The sequence below is a fragment of the Oratosquilla oratoria genome, chromosome 16, assembly GCF_046742065.1.
Source record: "Oratosquilla oratoria isolate Oo_2021 chromosome 16, ASM4674206v1, whole genome shotgun sequence".
In the NCBI taxonomy this organism is placed as follows: Eukaryota; Metazoa; Arthropoda; class Malacostraca; order Stomatopoda; family Squillidae; genus Oratosquilla; species Oratosquilla oratoria.
Window position 1 is genome coordinate 47,860,060 of NC_134792.1, and position 24,472 is coordinate 47,884,531.

The window sequence follows — 24,472 nt, forward strand, 5'->3', positions numbered from 1 at the left end:
AAATAATGATTTACTTAACAACCACACATATATTCACATGAACCACTCACCACACAATATACTAAGAAGATACCATGACATATCGATCAGTATGGTGCTTATTTCCATAATCTCAATAACACAGAGCACTGGACTGAAATAAGTCTTAAAAGACAATAATTTCCTTTGAAGTAGGACTCATGCATACACACAAGAGAAATGGAGAGAAACACAGTGCATTCCCTTTAGACACATGGATGAAGATGTGAGAATACTAACACAATGGTGCCCCAGACAATGCTTGAGATATTTTGCAGGTAAAGGGTGCCCAAGTGAGAACCAAAATTAAATGTAAGTTAAAATGGCATAAAAAGCCACAACAAAACAACATATATGTCCACAAAGCTTGACAAAACAGATAGATTGGTAACATGGGCAAATAATGTTGGAAGAAGAAGAAGAAGAAGAAGAAGAAGAAGAAGAAGAAGAAGAAGAAGAAGAAGAAGAAGAAGAAGAAGAAGAAGAAGAAGAAGAAGAAGAAGAAGAAGAAGAAGAAGAAGAAGAAGAAGAAGAAGAAGAAGAAGAAGAAGAAGAAGAAGAAGAAGAAGAAGAAGAAGAAGAAGAAGAAGAAGAAGAAGAAGAAGAAGAAGAAGAAAAGAAGAAGAAGAGAATGTGAGAGAGGGGGGAGGGAGGGAGGGAGAGAGAGAGAGAGGAGGGAGGGAGAGAGAGAAAGGGGAGAGAGGGAGGGGGGGGAGAGAGAGAGAGAGAGAGAGAGAGAGAGAGAGAGAGAGAGAGAGAGAGCGAGAGCGAAAGTGACGAAGAATAAAACTGCATCAACCCAATGACTTATACACTATTACCTGGAAAAGCAACATGTCTTGGCATGGCATGGAAGAGGAATACACCCACCACCACCCCTTTTCCCTCCCATCATCACATTCATCCCTTTTATTCCTTCCTGCTTACACAGCATGTAAAATTTACACTTCATTTCATTCCCAACAATACATACATCGAGTGTATGGAATTCATTGACACAGTTGACAGAGTACAGCAAGACTGCAGAGACAGAAAGAGGGAGGGAGGGAGGGAGGTAAAGAAAGAGAGAGAGAAAGAAAGAGAGAGAGAGAGAGAGAGAGAGAGAGAGAGAGAGAGAGTGAGAGAGAGAGAGAGGGGGTGACAGAGAAACTTCAGCTTTCCAAATGGATTGATGGACAAATGAAATGGATTGCCAATGCTCATATGCTCAAATACACATATTTTCAAATTAAATTATGAATAACACTATAATAAGAGTAGACATTAAGATGAGACACTGTGAGAATAAATTGTCCAGTAAAGCTCAGCTAGGTAAGTATGCACACACACACACATACATACACGTACACACAAACATTGTGAAATCAGCTTGATCCTGTAAAATGCAACTTAGTTATTATGACTAGGCAACTCCATACACACAGACTCACACTCACACTTATATGCACACATGCATACAATATATATTTACATATCTAAATATATTCATATGTACACACACAGAAGCACATACACACATAAATAGATTGTATATTAGGCAATATATAGGTATAAGTTGGGCAATATGAAGGTCTCTTTATATACTCACTGTATCAGGTTGACTGACTGATTAGCTTGAAGATGGGCTGTGTTGCCCTTCTTGGCTGTGAGGTTCATTGTGTATCCTACTTAACAGTTTAGAATTTGTTAATTTTCCAACTTGGCACATTTTTACTAGGGATTACTGTGTTTCATTCTTGGGATATAGATTTCCTTATACAAAATTATATGATCAACTTCAGTTCTGGAAGTATATGCAGAAATGTTAAGCAATCCCATGTTATGAAAGCTGGAAGAAGCCCAAATATTTGCATCTCCTTTTATTTGTGTGCCTGAAGAATAACGGCTGGGCAAGGATTGCATGGGAAGACTTACCAGTGTCTTGTACAAAATATAGACCAGTGCTTGATAACAATCAAAATAGACTGGACTGCGCTTCCACTGCAAGACAAAATTACTCCTACTTTTTTGGAGAGGGGGAGGGAGGGGGAAGACTACAATTTTGGGTCATATCATGATGCTTTGTTTTCAAGCAGAAATTTCATCTCTAATGGATATTCACTCATTCTTCATTAAATCAGATCTGACCTAGGAGCAGTCAATGCTGACACTGCATTTCTACAAACTTCAAAATTTCATTGTTCATCTGTCATTACTGTGTTTGCATTTTCTTAATATAATGATTCAATGATCACACAACAACCAAAATATAATTCCAATATCATAACAATGAAATGTCTGCTCTGACCATACTGTGTTCAAATATAACCTACTGGAGACCCCATAACCAAAATTCATGTGAAAATGAAAGAAAATGAAGAGGAATAGTTAAGGAGCACAATAAATATGATGTTGCAACCTAAGTATGAGCTACAATTATGCACGTCCTTTGCAAAGCACCGTAGGCAGGTCAACATCACTGGTTGAGTCCTCTTTACAAGCTGCCATAAGTACAAGGATGTCATGAGGTGAGGATGCCCTTGGGCAGAACACACAAGGGCATGAAATGTGCTTTACATGTAACAATCTCCATTTTGATTACTAAAACCGACCTTTTTTTCAGTAATAAGTTATCATATAAATCTGACACAATAAGTTTTAAATAAGCTCTCTACTGAATATATCATCCCCTCATTACTCTTCCCAAGGACTTAATTTTTCCTCCCTATTGGACCTATAGTAAATAAATATATAAATAGTAACAATAAAAATAAACTCTTCAAATCAATAAAAACATATGGGGTAGCACTGTACCCCTCACGAACCACGAGGCCATAGGAGTCCAAATGCCAAGCTTGCCACAGCCCAGCCCCATGCAGAGTAGAGAGTGTGGACTCTTGTGCTACCCAAGCCAGTGACTGAGTCTCTATATGTTGCATTAGGCCTTGGAAGGGGTAGGAATAGGGGAGGGTGGACAAAATTATGTCCTACTCTTCCTGTTTTCACAGCTTATTTCCCAACTTTAAAACTGCAAAGTAACTGCATTGCTGTTCACTTTACCAACTGGCAAAGCTTTCTCATACCACTGTGTAATGTTACATTTGCCCATGATATCTGCGGAATATTTACCTCTTTTACAAAAAATATAATCCACAGTTCTGTACAGCTACTATTTATAATCATTACACATACTTAGGAAGTTTTCCAACAAAGAAGCCTGTCACCCTGCACATTTTGCTCACATGTCAAGGAATCTATACAACATATATAAACTCAGTCTAAAACAAAGCACAGCAGCACTGATGCAAATATTAGCAGGATTCTGCAAGCACTGACACAGCTTTCATAGCATCACGGTATTTTCATACATATATCACACCTAATTGTTGCGACCAGTCATTTGTCTGTCCAAGTTTGTTACCACCACTATTCATCAACTGATCTGCATGAAAGAAAAGAAAAATATATGTATATATACTGTACACCATATATATATATACATACATACACACATAAATGTGTGTGTGTGTGTGTGTACAGTACATGTGTATGTGTCAGGCCGCATGTCTTCTGCAAGAGAGACCAAGGGCAATGAATCGATTGATTATATGTATGTATTTATGTGTGTGTGTGTGTGTGTATACATATACACACAAACATGCATGTACATATATATATATATATATATATACTGTATATATACATATAAATGTGCGTTGTTTCTTACGATACAAATTTAATTCAAAAAGATTAAGATACTGAAATAATATGGCAGTAAAAGAAAATAGAAAGTGTATTCCCTGACCCTGGTATCTGCAAGGTGTTGACATCTGAGGCTTTTTCCAGCTACATGTGCAAGTTCAGTAATGGCATATTATCCCATTTTTGCAAAGTCCACTCCCTTTTTTTCTCATAATTATTTCTTTTCTTTTTTATTTTTATATATAAATTAAGCACAATTGTTGAATTGGCTATACAAAAGCACTGTGATGCTGGGGAAGCTGGCATGTGCCGGAATGTAGAAAAGTGTGGGCTGTGGGCTAGAAAAGGCCACGCTACCACCAGCCAAGACAGTGTTGCCTGGCACAACACCTCTGCCAGGAAGGCCAATGGAACCAGCACCACCGCCACCACCTTCACCACAAAGCTTTACATATTCTCCTTTTGCTCTGCAGTCTTCAGCTTGGTCTAGATATATTAGGATATGAAGCTTTAGAAAAATGTGGAAGTATTTTTTCTTGGGTAAAAGTTGGCTCCTGAATAGGAATTTGGTAGAGGTACTGCATCTGGAAGATCAGAGTTCGTAAGGGAAGCTTAATGATAAAATTTTGTATCAAAGTAACCACTTCTGTAAGAACAGATTTTTTTTTTCTTGTTTTTATATGGAAGATTAAAGGAAGATTTAAATCTTGTCACATTCTGGAATGTCAATTAACAGTTCTGGGAGCCCTGGAACCACTTCCCTAATCCTAAATGTACTATGAATAATACAGCTTTGTGAAAAATAGTAGGAAAAGTATCTAACACAGTTGTTTATCAAAAAGTTTAAATTGATCCCACAGGAGAGAAAGAAAGGGTGAGATGGAGTGAAGGTTTTTGCTTGGGTTGGGGTGCTACTGCCACTGGCTGTCAGGGAGGGAAGGATATGTTTTACCTCTTGACTGGTGGACACAGCCACTTTACATACATACTGGGATGAAGTCAAGTCACTTCACGGCAGCACTTAATGCTCCAATAGCATAATGGAAAAAATGGAGGAGATTGGTAAAAAATTCAGCAATATGACACAATACTAATAAAAACCAGTATCCTAGAAAACTAGTTGTCTAACTATTTACACATGGTTAATGTCTTTGGTATCAAGGTTTATCTAAAAGGAAAGCTACAAGTTCAGCTTCAAAGCTCATCTAAAAACTTGGAAAAACAATAAAGCCAAACTATGACCCATGGGAAATGGGCTGCCAGGTATCACAAAAAGAAGGTGCATATTGATGGGCCAGTCTTGGGGAACCAACCATCTGGCACATCACTATTGTGTTCCTTTTCTCCACAAAGTCCCAACTGAACTATACAACACTGTACAGTAATTGCTAATTACTTGACACACTGTCAATAAAAAGCACTTTTTCACTAAGACCCTCACAATGTTTAGTTTTATGGAGCTGCATGGCTGTCCATGCCATGGTGGGATTCTTGACGTGCCAATGCTCCAAGCATAGCCCACAAGCCCACATGCCCAGCCCTGCTGCTTGCACACCAAATCACAACTAAACTATATGGACTTGCTGTTGGACTGACTGAAGGGAAGGAGGCCTGGGATGATTGCAAGGGCGGGCAGGAGTGTGATTGTGGGGCAAAGCCTTGGAGGGGCCAGGCTGAGGGTCTATCAAGTTATCCGGCGTGAGGGCGGTGGTGGCCTGGCCTTGGCCTGCTCCCAAACTACCTGAGGACCCTTGTGGAATACCACTATAATGACTCCGTGATGGCAATAAATTAGCAGCAGGTCCAGCGATGGCATTGGGATTAATGTGGTGGAATGTATGAAGATGATGAGAGGAGGTGGTGTCTGTGGTGGAGCCTTCGCTGAGAACGCGTCCATACCGAGGCCATCCACACCCAGAGATGACAGCCAGCACCAAAGACACCACACCACATGCACATCCACATAACTGTAACAATTTTCTCTAATCAATATTATTATTAAAAACAAAAGAAAAAAAAATCATTACAGAATCTAAGCTACATTCTATTTTCATACGAAGTGCACAAAGCAAGCTCAATATATACTTGAATAATTTCTTTCAAATAAATCATACACATAAGGCTAATTCAATCAAAGTCTTGATGACATCCATCTATTTCAATAATGATAGAGTTAAGCACTAGGTTAGGATACCGACACATAATATTTATGTAGACAAAAATTTTTTCTTTTCTAAAAACATTACAGGATCAAAAATATAAAACACTAAGTGAAAACAGTATATCACTTCACTACAGATCCTACTAATGTGCAAAATTACATCTAAGGCACATAATGTATGTTGATGGATAGGATCATGGTGCTATTCTGAACTTGTAGGAACTACAGGGAATGAAGAATATCATAAAGTAGGGAACCTTTCCACATGGAACAAATGAAAAAATTATGGAGTTGTATAATGCCAATATGGCTATGTAAAAAAATATTATGAAAATATTGTTGCATAGCTTGACAAAAAAATATATGAATGCAATGCATTCTGACAACTGCATTATTTTGCTCAAGAATAAAAAATCAAACTGGAAAGACTAGTAAACAGGAATGAAAATGTCAGTAGGTATACATATCTATATCTAAAAAAAGAAAAAGAAGATAAAGAAGAAATAAAAATGTTTATGTACTAACTGAAACATCACTGAACATGACATATGCAAATAGCCATTTCTAAAAGATGTGTTTATGAATGACATAAGATTTATCAAGCAGTATGGAGACCTTTATACCAGTAGATATGAATGGATAGATGAAAAGGCTGCTGCAGTCATGCAAGGAGGCTATTACAGCAATGATTGCAATAGGAAAAGGTGGAGCTTTAATTGAGAGCGACTGAGTCAAAACTATGGCAGCATGAGTCAACTGATGCCAAAGTGACTTGATCATAATTTTTCATAGACATATGTGAAATGAATATTCCAAATTTAATAGTAATATATCAAAACATTCATTTGATCAGCAGTGCATGTATGGCAATGATATGCTGTATATTTCTTTTCATGAAAGATAATAACACTGAGAAAAAAAGAAGGGCCAATACCAGCAGATTTGAATATATACAGAATGCACACTAGATAATGAAGTTATATTTTTAAAGTATGTAAACGGTTGGTCAAAAACAGAAAATTTCAGACGACAACATGAAAGAATATGAGGAAAAATGCACTAAAAAGAGCAAATAATGATTCACCACTCTGGAAACAATCTAAGCACTATGCCCATCCCATCATATTCACCATAAAAACATAAAATTTTATGTTCCTGTGGTGCAGGGATAAGAATGCCAAAACCATGTTTCTATTCATGTTGTAGTCAACAAAATGTGGCAGAGTCAGGGGACTCAATATCCCTTTTCTGTATGTTTCTCCTGTGAGGAGTCAAGACCATTGGTATACCATACATACAAACATACATCTTTTTTCTTTCTTTTTTTAACTTATATGCACCATTACCTGCAAAATGAGGTAGTTAGCCATGGGAGAGGCAACACTTCACTTACTTTCACTCCCATTACACTTGTCTCTTTCAGGGACTAGCAATGAGTACCTTATGAAATAGAGGTTGGAGGAACCCTCTCCCCATCTTCAAAACCTAATAACACATTCACCTCTATCTACAGGCATAGCCCTAAGTGGCTGACACTCCATCTCTAGACCAAGCCCAAGATCTCCCTTGCTTAATTTTGACAATATTCTCCTTTTTTTTTTTCTTCTTCAAAAAGAGAACTGACAAATTGCAACTGCTCCCTTCTTCCTCCTGTTGGCTGGTGATAGGAAAACAGATTCACACTAATACAACACAGACAATGGTCCATTATTTCTCCCCAGAAAGATATGGGAGAGACCAAGAACTATGGCCAATGACTGGGGCAGTGGATTTTGTATGGGTGAAACCTGAGGCAACTATTATCATCCTTATTCATTCTTTTCATTAATTCCAGTATGTCAGTTCAAACAGTGGGCTATTACATGCCCAGACACTAGTGTAACTTTTGACTGGACCTCACATCTACATTAACTGCGGTAGCATATACATAAAATCACAACATATTCAAACATTCACATGCTATGGATCCAGGTATTATCAAACATAAGCATACAAGGGTTCATAGTACTCACAAACATACATATATATATACCAAAGGCTTTTTCCCCCTTACAAGAGAGGTAGCAAAAAAAGAAAGACATAAAAACCACTCCCACCCATTCCATCCCTACATACTCCATTCCTATTCAACCCCCTCCCTCCCTCCTTCTTATCTTGGCTCCTCCTGGATGATGGGTCATCCCTGCATCTTGCCCACTGCCCTGGGTCAGAAGCAGTGTTGCAAGACAGCACATCCACAGCAAGGCTGCTTCATTAAATTGGCAACTCCCCATCTCTGTCCCCTCATGCAGAAATGGAGAAGACGGGGAGAAATCCCTTTGGGCTGCGTCAAATTATTTTTCACACATACTCCCTCACCCCCCATCCCCCCTCATGCATCACAGCATCATCCATACACAACCATTCTCCATTCACCCCTATCTTCTGTCCTCTCCCATCCTTCCTCAACAGACAAACCCCTCTTTTCCAATGCCCCTTTTACCCCATCCATCCATCTCTTCCTTGGTCACCCCCTCACGTTCACTCTTTCCACCTCTCACTTCCACATATCTTTTACTAATCTTTCTACGCTCATTCTTCCCATGTGTCCAAACCATCCCAATAGTCTTTCATCAACCCTATCTCCCAACTCCCTTTCCACCCCCGCTCTCCTCCTCACCTACTCGTTTCTCACTCAATCCAACCTAGTAACCCCTATCATACTTCTCAGGCACATCATCTCAAACACATTCAAACTCCTTCTCTCTTATGTTCCATGTTTCTGCCCCATACAAAGCTGTCAGCACAATCACTCCTTTATACAATCTCCTCTTAGCATCCATTCCCAAATGTCTATTTCTCATTACATTTTTAAATCCCACAAGGCATTTAATTGCTTCTCTAAATCTACATTCTACCTCCATCTCCACTCCTCCCTTTCCCACCACATTCACACCCAAGTATCCAAAACTATCCACTTCCTCCAGTCTCCCTCCTTTAATACTCACCTCCTGTCTGCTGCCACCTTCTCCCCTTGTACATCTCATCACCTTCCTTTTACACACATTTATCTTCAGCTTCCTTCTTTCACACACCTTCCCAAACTCTGACACTAACTTTCTCAATTCCTCCTCTGATCCTGCCACAAGCACAGTGTTGTCAACAAACAACAACTGGCTCATCTCCCACTTTTCTCTATTTTCTTTAACCATCTCCAATCACTGACCCACTACCCTTGCACTTATTTCTTGCACCACCCCATCCATGTATAAATTGAACAGCCATGGTGACATGATACATCCCTGGTGAAGTCCCATCTTTACTGCAAACCACTCGCTCTCTCCATTTCTGGTTCTAACACAAGCTCTACTACTCTCGTAAAAACTCTTGACTGCTCTTAACCCCTTCCATACGGTGCCGCACACGTAGGCGTCATGGGGAGCGAGTGTATTCGCGAGGCTGCCATATCGGCGTCTTGATTATATTTATTGTAGTCGCCCCTGTGTTTTTACATTCTGTCAAATTCGCCCTTAATCCCATTCTCTGTGGTTATCAAAATTCACGGGTGAAGAGAGAACGATCGATATAAGCGGTGACTATATTTTATGATGCGAGTATTATTACGACACGTCGTACGGCTGGCATTGGTTGCTGCCACCGAGATCTAAGTCCATGACGCCTACGTGTGCGGCACCGTATGGAAGGGGTTAACAGCTTTCCTCCTACCCCATATATCTGCAATACCTCCCACAGTGGCTTCCTGTCTACCCTGTCATAAGCCTTTTCCAAATCCATAAAAGCCTACAAAACATTCTGACCTCTTCCTAAAGCTTTCTCACATATCTGTCTTATCACAAAAATCTGACCCACACAACCCCTACCTGTCCTAAACCCACACTGTTCCTCACCAATTACTCCCTCTGTTCCTCTCCTAATCCTTTCAATCAAGACCCTCCCAACTACACTTAACAAACTGATCCCTCTGAAACTACTACACTCAGATTTGTCCCCCTTTCCCTTGTAAAGTGGAACTATGCATGCACTCCTCCAGTCCTCCAGCACTCTACCCTCTCTTAAACAAACATACCATAATTAAACACAGCTATGCACACTGTAAAATACCTACAATCTGGAAAAAAACACACTTCTCATACTTAAAAATATTAACAGATTCATCATCATACATACATACATATACCAAGGCTTTTTCCCCCTTACCAGGGAGGTAGCCAAAAAGGACAAGGCATAAAATCACTCCCACCCATTCCATCCCCGAAAACACTCCACACCCCTCCACCCTCCCTCCCATCTTAGCACCTCCTAGATGACGGGTCATCCCTGCACCCTGTCCACTGCCCTGGGTCAGAAGCAGTGTCGCAGGACACAGCACATCCACAGTAAGGCCGCTTCATTAAATTGGCAACCCCCCATATAAAGGAGAGGACGGGGAGAAATCCCTTCGGGCTGCGTCAAAATTTTTGCTCACACACACTACCTCACCCCCCATATAAAGGAGAGGACGGGGAGAAATCCCTTCGGGCTGCGTCAAAAGTTTTGCTCACACACACTACCTCACCCCCCATTCCCCCGTCCATTCCACCTCATGTATCACAACATTTTCCATATACAATCATTCTCCATTCACCCCTATCTTCTGTCTTCTCCCGTCCTTCCTCAACAGACATTCCCCTCTTCCCCTCTTCCCCCTTCACCCCATACATCCACCTCATCCTAGGACGTCCCCTCATGTTCATCATCATACGGACCAATTACACTACTCTGCTTAATACCCAAGGTAAGAGAGAGGGATGTCCTAACCATTGCACATCCCACACTCTCACACATGTGGTGGTTTCCATACCCATGACTGTGAGATGAACAGTATCACAAAATTGTGATTAATAGTCTGAGAATTGCTTGGTAAACCAGTCAGTGACTACAGTCAGACAACTGATATTTATTGTTTGGGATGACAATGCTCAGGGTAAGCTGGAACATCTTAGTGGGCTTCCCATTCTTTTCTCCCTGCTCCTATTGGTCATGAATTTTATTAGATGTTGCATTCCACATTCATTCACACTGGTATGCTGATCAATTTTGTACTAAAAAGCCCAACTGTATAACACTTCAATAATTTTAACAATATGATTTGTATGTCCTTTTCACATTATTAGGTTGAGGTTCAAAGCAGTGATAAAAATAAAAAGGAAACATCAAGGTTCAACATGCAATATACAAAACTCCACTGCACTTCCTAATTGCTACTGAGCACTACTGTCTTCTCTTCCATGAGTGTGGGTGGTAAGGTAAAGGTAACAATAAGTAAAATTCTCTCTCTCTCTCTCCTTTTTTTTATATACACACACATATGCTGGAGGCCATTAGGAGAAAATAAACAAGTAAAAAAAAAAAAAAAATAAGCATTTGATGCAGCTGACAGCCTGGACAAAACAAAGCACATGAACTTCATATAAGGTGAGGAGCCTATGCCAGGAGGCATGTAGCTTTGGCCAAAGCCATCACTTAGCCATAGTGCTTGGACTGTTAGGGCAGGTAAGAGTTATTGCTGGGAAATGGAGGGAAGTGCAGGATTCAAACCCACAACCAAGCAAGACAAGCACACTTCCAATTATGTCACCAGTGCCACACATGCATACACACACACACCAAGGGTTGGTGGGAGCAGGGTTTGAAGAAAAGATTGTTTCAATAAAAGGCGTGAGGCAGAAGAAAAAAAATGGCAAGGAATTATAATCACTGCTGCCTTGAGTTTCACTGACTGATAACCTGTCTGTGTTGTTTTGTGTGGAAGGAAAGTAATTAGTGGTTCTACATGGGTCAGTACCAGCACCCACAATGTTCTTGATTTATATAATTGATATGATGGAAGAAACAAACTATACTAATCTATTCGCAAATGATGCAAAAATCTTGAGGAAAATAAAATTATGATAACTTTTGCCTTGAGTTTCATGGACTGGAAATCTGCAGCTGGCAACAGTCCTCTGGGAAGAAACTTTGGACTGTTGTCTGTATTGTATTGATGTAGGACTGTTTCTATGTTACTAGTTGAAAGTAGCAAGAGGGAAACAGTTGCTGGATGTCAACTCTCTATGTGTGAAAAGGCAAAAGAAAAGCAACTGAAGTTGATACAGAGATGATCTGGTCCAGAGGCTGAATGTCTGCCCCTCAGGGCTGCAGCTCTTGATGAAGGTGAGTGGGTTGGTGGGTTTTGAAAATGGGCACCTCTACTGTCCATCTTATAGGACCACCACACAGGTACCTATCACTGGTCCCAGGAGAATTAAAGAGGAGGAAGATTGAAAATTGTTACAAAAACCTGACAAGACCTTAATGGAAAATCAATTTCAATGCTAAGATCAATCAGTCAATTCACTGCCCAGGTCTCTCTTTTAGGAAACCAGTGACTCCCAGGTAACCAGCAATGGCCCCTACATTGGCTCACAGGTCACTCAACGAAGATATTGTGTTATTCTCTATCAAAGGCTAGATAGGGGAAATGTAGGATGAGGTGTTTTGCATCTTTTGTGTAGTGAATGCATCTGGAACAATTCAATATTATGACCAAGTCTATTCTGTATTGCCACAATGCTAAGAAGGGCAAAACACTGGAAATGGGCAAAAGTACATGGGCCATCAATAATACACTCAATGGGAAATGACACAATTACATAAGCAAAAGGGAAAAGCTCAGAGTGCTGGTCACAGATAATTCATCACCAAGTATGTACAATAACAAAAATTTTGATGAGATGCATAAGCTGTTGATGAACATAAGAGCAACATTTCATTCCATGGACAAAGAAGCAATGAGAAGACTCAAAGAGAACCTGATCTCAGATTAAAATATGCAGCAGTGGTGTGATCTCTACATAAAATGGATACAAACATGAATGAATACTAAATTCAGCAACCAAAATAATCTCCAGCCTGTTAGACGAACCACATAAAATACGAAAAACTAAAACTTCCTTTATTAGAAGAAAGAAAACAGAGAACATATGATTACTTTGTTCAGATCAATGAAAAGTGAACAAAATTTATAGAAACAATATCTTAGTTTGGGATGAGAAAGTGACACAAGGTCAGAAAATTTGAAAATAATAAAGTGGCCAAGGAATGTCAAGAAACAGCTTTCTGTACAGATGCATGAAAAAAATATATCAAAGCCAAAATTGACTGACAAAGACAGAGAGGGGACTGCTCAAACATAGCTCTTTTCCTGTACATCATCATTAGAAAATACAGGTACATACACACAAAAACTAAAACACGAGAGCATTCTGTACAGATGCATCAAATTCTGGTGGGGCCTAAGAGAGGAAATAATCAGGGAAAAAATTAAAATAAGGAAATCCTATCTTGATTGATGAAGACAGATGGTACCCCTCAAACAAAGCTCTTTTCCTGTACATCATTATTAGATAAATAGGTAAGTACACAAAAAAAATGGATCCTACAAGCACAGTTCCTTTCCTGCACATTACTATTAGGTATATATCTATGTACATTTATAGTGATATCTATACTCAAGTAAAATACTGTTTTGATGAACAACATGAGAATATATCAAATACATCCTGCTTTAAAAATATAGATAAACAAATGAATAAAAAGTGAATACCTTTTCCATGATATTATCAATTAACAAATGGCTTATTCTTATCTATTACTAAGGTAATTGTATATTGATATTGAGCTTGACTTACTCTCCTGCTCTGGATCATCTAATTTTGATCATTCCTACACCGACACAACTTTATAAAAAACAGAAAACATCAATAAAGTCAAAACAACATAAATTATATATTCATATGTTTTCTTACAGATGTGGTCAAAAGTTGTTGTTTGGTCCACGCAGGTATCCAAGGGTACATTGTGTGGTATAGATGCAGCAAGTGCAATAACAAAGATGCAGCCACCAGGTAGCAGACACACACAAACACATAGATCACTGTTACCTGGAATGACAATAACAGGATAATTTGATGAGTAACCTTCCAAACAATCCTTATCAATCTATATCTAGAATCAAAAGGCATGCTAATTCTTTTTTAAACTGCAGAACTACATTTGTTTGTATTTTGCAGCAACTGAGAAGAAATCATGCTATACTTTGGTTAGTCTGATTCAGTTACAAACTTAACATTAATAACCATCACTGTAAATAAATTAAAGTTTGTTACATAAAATCAAAGTAAGTTACCATGAGATTCTTGTCTTAAACTTCAAATAAGTGGAAATAAAGTCAATGTCTGACTTGTGCTTTATAATTTCCTTGATACCAGGCTGAGATTTTTCAAGAACATATACAGGGTGTTCGGGATAAATTTGACACTTTTGGAAAGGAAAGAAAAAATGTCATATCCTGGCCAAAAATTGATGCATTCCCAAAATTCAAAGTGCATCTCTTAGAAGACCTTTTACCAAATACAGCTCACTCAAAGAAGCTGCCCTGAGCCTCTACCATGGCCTCCAGGTGGGACCTGAACCTGCAGCATGCGGCCTTCATGGTGTCCTTCGAGAGATGCCTGAACACCAATTTGATGCAGGCAATCAGCTCATCATTGGTGTTGCAGGCAGTATGATTGGTGTCTTTTTCAACTGCGTCCCACATGTAATAGTCCATGGGGTTGCAATCAGGCAAGTTGGGGGGGTCAGATGTTGGGACTGGTGAAGTCATAGAAGTTCTCATACAGCCACTTCTGGGTTTTCCCAGAGGTGTGAGACAAGAACTGAGTCCTGCTGGCATATGTATGGTCTTCCCGCAGCCACCCTCTCCACCCATCACTTGACAGCAGTGGACAGCAACTTAATATAGCCATCTGAAGTGAGTCTGAGTCCCTCTTCAAAGATGTTGGGTGGCATGATGTGGCCTTTGCTGGAAACACACCAAAAGACCATCACACTTTGAGGGAACTTGGTCTTCACAAAATGCAGGAATTTGAGCGGACTGTAGGTTAGCCACCTATTGTTCTGTGTGTTGTGCAACTGGTCCTGGCAAAAGTTCTTCTTGTCTGAGAAAAACCACAACATCCCCGGCTCAACTGGGTGTTTGACTTTGTAGAGGAGCTTCTTGGCTTTTATATCATAAGGCGGTTCTCTTGGGCCTTGGTGGTGAGTAGTTGTTGTTGTTGTTGTCGTTCCCTAGACTGTCTGTCCTAGTTGGTTGTTGCGCCTCTTGTATGAGGAGTAGTGAAGATTCTTGTTCAGTGCTTTCTTTGTAGTTGCCACCTTGACACCCATCTCTCTTGCCATGGTCTGCATTGCCTTCCCTGGATCTTGCCACACCTTTTTTTGCAGCTTCTCGACAAATTTCATTGTGTGGACAGAGTCAGAATGCCTGCGATGATCCTTCCTGCTAGCCACTGCTTCCACATCTCCATCGCAATTCTCCAGCTCACATCTCACGGCCTTCACGGTATTCAAGGAGCACTGAGCTGCAGCTACAATTTCTGAATTTTTTAATCCGGCATGAATCATGATGATGCAGGTCACTCTCTTCCAATATTCTGGTGCTTTATGAAAGTAGCAGTTGCTGACAAGACTGACAAGTTAAATACCATATGAGGACAGAGCCTTTATTTGTACAAATAAAGGCTCAGTCCTCATATGGTGTTTAATTCTGGTACTTTCCAGTCGTCCATGCTCTCTAGCTCTCACACCCACCAATAGTACATAGAATCAGCTATCCGTTGCACTTTATCACTATTAAATCCTTCAAATGGTTCTGAAATGACAGAAGATAAAAAAAATTATCGAATTTATCCCGAACACCCTTTACAAATACATAACTACCAAAGGACCAATAATGGGCACCTGCAATGGTGCTCCTGCAAGATGGACATCAGAGAGAATCACTCCCCTGCCACCTATCTTTATAATTCATCAACAGCTTAACTTCCATCTGGAGGTGCAGCCCATGACCCTCAGGCTCCAGTTCAGGCCCAAGATTTCTACCAATCGTAAGTGTAGTTCCTCCACTTTTTCATATAAAGAGAACAGGCAACCAGCAATTTCTCATCTCTTCTTACTATGTCACACCAATGGCATCAAAAGTCCCACTCTGATACAACACAAAACCCCTATCTAATGTTTCTTCCCAAAGATATTTTGAGTCGGTGAAAGCCAAGGTAACAATCACTAATATTATATAAATTAATTCAAAGGTGGAAGTTATTATACCAACATTCAACAAAGGGAACTGAGAAAACCCATTAAATTATTATCCAGTGTCATTCACAAGCACTCTATACAAGACAAAGGATGGGATAAATGAAAGACTAGCAACATAGAATGAGAGCTGGCATAATAGCAAACTAACGCCAAAACAACAATTAGGTTATATGACACACATTTGCTTTTTGTAGTCATTATAATTTTTTTTAATTGGCCAAAGGGAAAAAGAGGCAGAGGAAAAGGAAAGTAATGTCAAAGGGGAAAGAAGAGGAAGGGAAGAACAAAGATTAAAAAGAGATAGGAATGGATGAATGAAAATGATGAATGGAAGGCAGATGCTGGGAGTAGATGAAATAATGGAAAAAATTGGAAAAGGAGCATGGAGAAATGGGTATATAGCTTTTAAAAATACAGCAGATAAGTATTTGGTATACTGTCAGCAATAACCAGAACTTACCCTAATGACAATACTGTGCTCAAGCAGTGGGGTCACCAAGGTAGTAAAGGAGATTTTGGGAGGGCAGAGAAGAGGAGAAATAGTAGAAGTTGAAAGTTATCAATATCAATTTTTTAATGGAAATTTTCAACTGATCATGAAAGAATACTGCATGACCTGGATCCATAGAGATGTCACTAAAATCACTGAAACATTGACTGTATAAATTTACAGTCAACAGTCCATATGGGGTGCAGCTGAGAGGTTTCCAAATGAATGAAGAAAGTATACAACTCACAAAGCAGATTATGCAAAGTCATCAACAGGAAGAACAACAAGACATAGGCTGAAATACCAAAAGGTTGAAATGAAACAAGATGTCAAAAAGTTCAATTCCCTAATGAGAACAATTGAAAGTGAATATTTGCCATCAGAAAGCAAGTAGTATTGAATAATTATGGTAATACTCTGTTAAATGTTGTGATGGTTAACAACATGATACCATGGGTGAAAGATATGATTAAATGCATCGGAGACAACACATGTGAGAGTATTTAAATACATTCTGACCAACAGTAGTCTATGAATCTGAAGAAAAGATAATTCGACCTTCATACCATCCTCACTGGTAATGAATACTCTAAAACTGGTGTAAAGGAGAGGAAAAACAAATAAATAGAATATAAAAATAATAACATATATGCCAATATATACCAAAAACTATTTTCCCCATATAAGGTATGTATGTAAGTATGTGTATATTTATCTAGTTCTATCTTTCAGGAAGGGGAGCTATGCTCGTGGTGGCCCATCTCTGTATCTCACAGTATCTAAATTGTTCTTAAATTCGTGTATGGTTTTTTCACACACTATCATTTCATCCAGTTTGTTCCATACATCCACCACTCTGTGGGGAAAGCTGTGTGTAAGTGTAAGTGTATGTGTGTGTGTGGGGGGGAAGCTGAGGCAAAGCACACCTCCACCCTTCACCTATTCCACAACAATCCAAAAATCCATTCATTGTCCCTCCCATCTTAGCATTTAGTGGATGAAGGATCATTCCTGTCCCCATACCACACTACTCAGGTCACAAGCAATGCAAAAAATGCATGGAGCAAAAAAAATTATCCCTACATACCTATGGGTAATTCCTCGTCCACCTAGAACCACTGTCCATTCACTTCTATCTCTTGTTCACTTCCTTATTTGAAAACCCCACCCTCTTGAAACCAACACCCCCGTCACCATGTCCATCCACTTTATATTAGATCTTATCCTCAAATCCTCCATCCACTTCTGTTTATCACACATTTTTCTGAGTCTTTCTTCACTCTTTCTTTCCATTTGCCCAATCCATCTCAGTATCCTCAGACCAAGCCCATCTGCAACTCTCTTTCCACCCTTGCTCTCCATCTCCCCTCAACAATCATCATTCCCTCTATACTCACATCCCCCATCACACTTCTTGCATTTAATCTCAAACAAATTATATATATATATATATAATGAAGTGGCCTTGCTGTGGATGTGCTGTCTTGCAACACTGCCTCTGACCCAGGGCAGTGGACAAGGTGCAGGGATGACCTGTCACCCAGGAGGTGCTAAGATGAGAGGGAGGGTGGAGGGGTGTGGAGTGTATTCAGGGATGGAATGGGTGGGAATGATTTTATGCCTTTTCCTTTTTGGCTACCTCCCTTGTAAGGGGGAAAAAGCCTTAGTATATGTATGTGTGTATAAATATATATATAATGTATATATACATATACATAAATATATATATGCACACACACACACACACACTTTCAACGAACGGACGGCTTGAAGAACGTTCTGAAGAAAAGTGCAGATTGTGGATCCCAACGCAAAGAGAAGTGCCTTTTTGTATTTGCAGGGTGGGGGGAAATTGCTCGTGGGGTAGTGGGAAAGTAAGGAAAGAGGAGAGGGGGAGGGATTGCTGGGGAAATGGAAGGTAATGAGGAGGTGGAGGAATTGGCCCTGACGGGCCGCCGAAAGGTGGACAAGCGACCGCAAGACGAGTGGAAAAGTATGTCCCAAGACAAAAACAAGAAAAAGAATATGTAAAATGCTGGTACAACAAAAGTTGTAGAGAGTTAAAAGATAAGAGACAAAGCCTGGACCAGATGGAAAAAAAGACAGAAAACCTGAAAAATGGAAAATATATACCAGTTATAGAAATGAATATGTACAAACATGCAGAGAGGAAAAGAGAAAATATGAAAAAGACGTCATAGAAAAATGTAAAGATCAACCAAAACTATTCTACAGATTTGTAAACAATAAACTGAAAAACAAACAGGACTTGGAGAAATTAAGACAAGGGGGAGTTGAATACACTGAGGAAATGGAAATGGCGGAAATTATGAACAAACATTTTAAATCAGTGTTTACAAGGGAGAACATACAACCTGAAGAGATTGAATGGAAAGAGAAAGTCCCCCCTATAGAAAAAATAGAAGTATCAAAGAATGAAATATTGATACAATTGAGTAATCTTGATGTCAGAAAATCACATGGACCAGATGAAATAGCAAACTGGATTCTGAAAGAATGCAGAAATGAACTGGCAGACAAAATACATAGCATAATAAGCAGTTCCTTGAAAGAAGGAAAAGTTCCAGAAGATTGGAAAAAAGCAAATATAGTACCTATATATAAAGGAGGAAATAAAGAGGAACCTACCAACTATAGACCAGTCTCTCTAACACCAATTTAATATGTTTCTATTCAAGGCTAATAGATATAATACAAGAAAGAGATGGATGGGCTGATTGTGCATTTCTAGATCTAAAAAAAGCTTTTGACAAAGTACCACATAAGAAGTTGCTTAAGAAACTAGAATCTGAAGGAGGAATACAAGGTAAATTACTAAATTGGATGGAAGACTTCTTGCAAGAAAGAAAAATGAGAGTAGTGATAAGAAATCAACACTCAAAATGGAATGAAGTAATAAGCGGTGTCCCGCAGGGAACAGTCCTGGCCCCAATAATGTTTGCTATATATATTAATGATATGGATGAAGGAATTGAAAGCTATATGAGCTTCTTTGCAGACGATGCAAAACTACTGAAAAGAGTGAAAACTGAAGAAGATTGTGAATCACTACAGAGAGATCTAAATATAATATGTCACCTGAAAAACATATAAATAAGATTTTTGGAGAAACTTATAATTTAATAAGAACAATCAAAGTGGCATTTACATACCTGGATTATACAACTAGGTACAACTAGGTAAATACATACATAAGAACATACATAAAAAGCAGGTACAGTGAGACCTCTCATTAACAGACTTTAATTAGTTGTGTTTGCGGTGTTTTTGCTGTGTTTTTGGTGTTATTGGTGCTGTTGTTTAGTGCATGCAATCACTATGCCACCCAAAAACCACTGCAAAACATCGAAAACACAGCTAATTAACGTCTGTTAATGAGAGGTCTCACTGTACAACAAAAGGTGTAGTGAGGCTAAGGATAAAAGAGACAAAGCTTGGAAGAAATGGAAGAGACAAGAAAACAAGCAAATGGCTAATGTACATTAAACTAAGAAATGATTATGTAAAAATATGCCGAGATGGAAAGAGAAACTATGAAAAAAAAAAAAAAAAAAAAAAAAAAAAAAAAAAATGCAAGGAAAAACCCAAACTATTTTACATGTATGTAAATGGCAAACTGAAGAACAAACAAAAAATAGAAAAGATGCGCCAAGGTAAACATGAATATACAAAAGAACTGGAAATGGCTGAAATTATGAACAACCATTTCAAATCAGTATTCACAATAGAAAACTCACCTAACTGTGTGGAAACAGAGAGAGATCCCCCTCAATGAAAGAAATAATTGTAACACAAAAGGAAATCAGTGACCAACTCAAAACCCTTGATGTCAGAAAATCACATGGTCCAGACGGAATTGCAAATTGGATACTGAAAGAATGCATGGAAGAATTAACAGACAAAATATACAATATAATTAAATTATCACTTGAAGAAAGAAAAGTGCCACAGGACTGGAAGAAAGCAAACATTGTACCGATTTACAAGGGAGGAAACAAGGAAGACCCATCAAAATTACAGACCAGTCTCCCTGACAAGCACAGAAGTAAAAATGTGCAAAAAGGTAATCAAAAATAGATGGGTTAAACATTTGGAAGAAAAAACTATACTGAATCCAAATCAATTTGGATTCAGACAAGGAAGATCATGTACAACAAACTTGATCTGCTTCTACTCAAGATTAATAGACATAATACAAGAGAGAGATGGTTAGGCAGACTGTGCCTTTCTGGACCTACAATAGGCATTTGATAAGGTACCACACAATAAACTAATAAGGAAGATAGAATCACTAGGTGGCATTAGAGGAAAATTATTGGAATGTATGAAAGACTTCCTGACTGGGAGAAAAATGAGTCGTAATTAGAGACAAATTCTCAAATTGGGAAGAAATGATAAGAGGTATCCTGCAGGGATCAGTACTGGCCCCCATCATGTTTGCTATATACATAAATGACATGGACAAAGGAGTAGATGTGTTATATGAATTTCTTTGCAGACAACGCAAAAATACTAAAGAAAGTAAAAACGGAGGAGGATTGCAACTCATTACAACAAGACTTGGACAAGATCTGGAAATGGACTCAAAAGTGGGAAGTGAAATTCAATATCAAGAAATGTAGTATAATGGAATTTGGAAAAAGTAAAAACAGAATATCGAGAGATTATAAAATTGGTGAAGAGGTCAAAAAAGTAAACTCAGAAAAAGACCTTGGAGTGATGATCAGCAAAGACATGACACCGGATAAGCATATTAATAAAATAGTCAGAGAAACCTATAATTTATTGAGGTCAATAAAAGTGGCATTTGCCTATTTGGACGAGGAAATGATAAAAAAATTAACTACACTAATAAGACCAAAACTTGAGTATGCAGCAACACTATGGACACCCAGTACCAAAAAGAATATAAAGAAGTTAGAAAGAATACAAAGAGCAACAACAAAACTGGCACCACCTCTTTCCAAAATGATATATGAACAAAGACTGTCCAAATTAGAATTACCAACTCTGGAACAAAGAAGGGAGGAGACTTACTATCTATAGGATTATGAAGGGAATGGAAATTTTAGATAAGAATGAAAGAATGACTTATTGAAATGGAACAATGGAAAAAAAAAAAAAAAAAAAAGATAATTACAGAGAGCTGAAAAAAGAAAATAGCTTCCCACACAGAGTGATAGATACTTGGAACAAATTGGACAAAGAAACAGTGTGTGCAAACACTATTCAAAATCTTAAGAAAAAACTTGATGCTGAGAGATACAAAGATGGGTCACTACGAGCATAGCTCCCTTCCCATACAATACAACTAGGTAAATACAATCTCCTCTTAGCATCCATTCCCAAATGTCTTGCTTCTCTCAATCTACATTCTACCTCCACTTCCACTCCTTCCTCTCCTCCAGTCCCCTTAATACTCACCTCTAATTTGCTACCATCCTCTCCCCTTGTAAATCTCATCAAGTTTTTTTCTCATTTATTATCAACTTCCTTCTTTCACTCACTTTCCCAAACTCTGTCACTAATTTCCATAATCCCTCCTCTGATCCTGCCACACGTGCAGTGCCATCACCAAACAACTGGTTTATCTCCCATTTTTCTTAATTTTCTTTAACCATCTCCAATACCTAGCCCACTTCCCTTGCATTTACCACTCGCACCACCCCATCCTTGTATAATTTCAACAGCCAAGGCAACATAACACAAGTACGTCCCACCTTTACCTCAAACCACTCACTCTCTCCATTTCTAATTCTAACACAGGCACTACTACTCTTGTAAAAACTCTTGGCTGCTCTTAACAGCTTTCCTCCTATCCCACATATCTGCAATATCTCCCACAGTGCCTTCCTGTCTACCCTGTCATAAGCCTTTTCCAAATCCATAAAGGCCCAAAAAACATTCTTACCTTTTCCTAAAGCTTTCTCACATATCTGCCTTACCACAAAAATCTAATCCACACAACCCCTACATATCCTAAAACCACACTGTTCTTCACCAATTACTCCCTCTGTTCCTCTCCTAATTCTCTCAAGCCCTATCTACCACCCTTCCATCCAACATTCTCTCCCATGTGTACTTATGCTTGACTTTCTTCCTAAACACTGTATTTGCTATCATCAACTCTCTAGACACATCACCATGAACTTTCCACTACAATTTTTCCAGGGACTCCACACTTCCCAGCCACTCCATCCTTTGGTTCGTTTCCTACCCTAGCATTAAGATCTCCCAATACCACTTCATTGACATTTCTCCCTAATCCTTCTATGTACTAATTTAAATATATCCAGAAAGCCTCCCTTTCCTCTACAATCTTCTCACTACCAGGCCCATATGCACTTACAAAAACCCTCTTTCCTGCCAGGAAATGGCCATGTGTAAATCAGGAATGTCCTGTTCTTAGGCATACTAGTGCCATTTCAAAATGCCTGTAATGTTGATATGAAGATGCTCATGATATATATATATATATATATATATATATATATATATATATATATATATATATACACACATACAAGTGAGTCAAATGTTTTTACACATTGATAAGATAAACTGAATATCAACTATCGGAGAACCTTCTTTCTGTTCCCCCAATAGTAGGATATTTAATTTATACATACATATACACATACTCATATATATATATATATATATATATATATATATATATATGAGCATGTGTGTGGCAGCAAATTGGAAGTGAGTATTAAGGGAGAGACTGAAGAAAGTGGAAAGCTGATACTTGGGTGCTAATGTGGCAGGAAAGGGAGAAATGTAGGTAGAGGTAGAATGGAGATTGAGAGAAACAAGTAAATGCCTTGGGGGATTAAAAAGTGTAATTAGAAAAAGACATTTGGGGATGGATTCTAAGAGGAGATTGTATGAAGAAGTGATTGTGCTGACAACACTGTATGGAGCAGAAACATGGAACATAAGAGAGGAAGAGAGGAAGAGTTTGAATATGAGATGAGGTGGCTGAGAAGTATAGTAGGGATTACTAGGCTGGATAGAATGAGAAATGAGGAGGTGAGGAGGAGAACAGGGGTGGAAAGGGAGTTGGGTGACAGGGGTGATGAAAGAGTATTGGGATGGTTTGGACACATGGAAAGATTGAGTAAAGATTAGTATGGAAAGCAGAGGTGGAAGGAGTAAACATGAGGGGGCAACCAAGGATGAGATGGATGAATGGGGTAAAAAGGGCACTAGGAAAGAGGGGAATGTCTGTTGAGGAAGAAGAGAGAAGACAGAAGATAGGGATGAGTGGAGAACGGTTGTGTATGGATGATGTCGAGATACTTGGAGGGGAGTGGGTGGAGGGGAGTAGGTTTCAATGATATGTTTGAAGCAGCCCAAAGGGATTTCTTCCCATCTTTTATTTTTCTACATGAAGGGATGGAAAGGGGGGTCGCCACATAAATGAAGTGCCCTTGTTCCGGATGTGCGGTGTCTTGCGACAATGCCTCTGACCTAGGGCAGTGGGCGAGATGCAGGGATGACCCGTCATCCAGGAGGAGCCAAGATAAGAGTCACAGAAGGGGGGTGAATGGGACTGGAGTAAGTGGGGATGGAATGGGTGGGAGTGCATTTTATGCCTTTGTTTTTTGCCTACCTCCCTTGTAAGGGAGAAAAGCCATTGGGGAGAAGAATACTGCCATCAAACGTTTCTACTTGAGTAATGAAAGGCAACAAAAATGGGAAGAAAAGGAAGAAAGTCAAGCTTAAGTACACAGGGGAGAGAGTGTTGGATGGAAGGTGGTAGATAGGGCTTTAATGAACTATATAGTGGTAACCAGGAGAAGAGTAGGAAGAGTTTTGGATGTACATGTTCTAAGGGGAGAGAGTGGAGGAATATCAGATAATTTTTTGGTGGAAAGTAAGTGTAGGATAGATGGAGAAAGAGGAAAAGGACAAAAGGT

The 24,472-nt window shown here is 39.0% G+C and overlaps 1 protein-coding gene across 1 annotated transcript in view; it reads right to left on the minus strand.

Annotated features, from left to right (window-relative positions):
• Window positions 1-1,087: 1,087 nt before the first annotated feature.
• Window positions 1,088-24,472, minus strand: part of LOC143033976 (uncharacterized) — a 52,252-nt gene continuing 28,867 nt past the window's right edge. Inside the window, exons 4-5 of the mRNA XM_076199740.1 lie at window positions 13,687-13,821; window positions 1,088-5,666 (exon numbers count right to left, since the gene is read on the minus strand). Of these exons, the coding sequence (XP_076055855.1) occupies window positions 5,265-5,666; window positions 13,687-13,821 (537 nt within the window). The 3' untranslated portion in view covers window positions 1,088-5,264. The remainder of the gene's footprint in view (window positions 5,667-13,686; window positions 13,822-24,472) is intronic.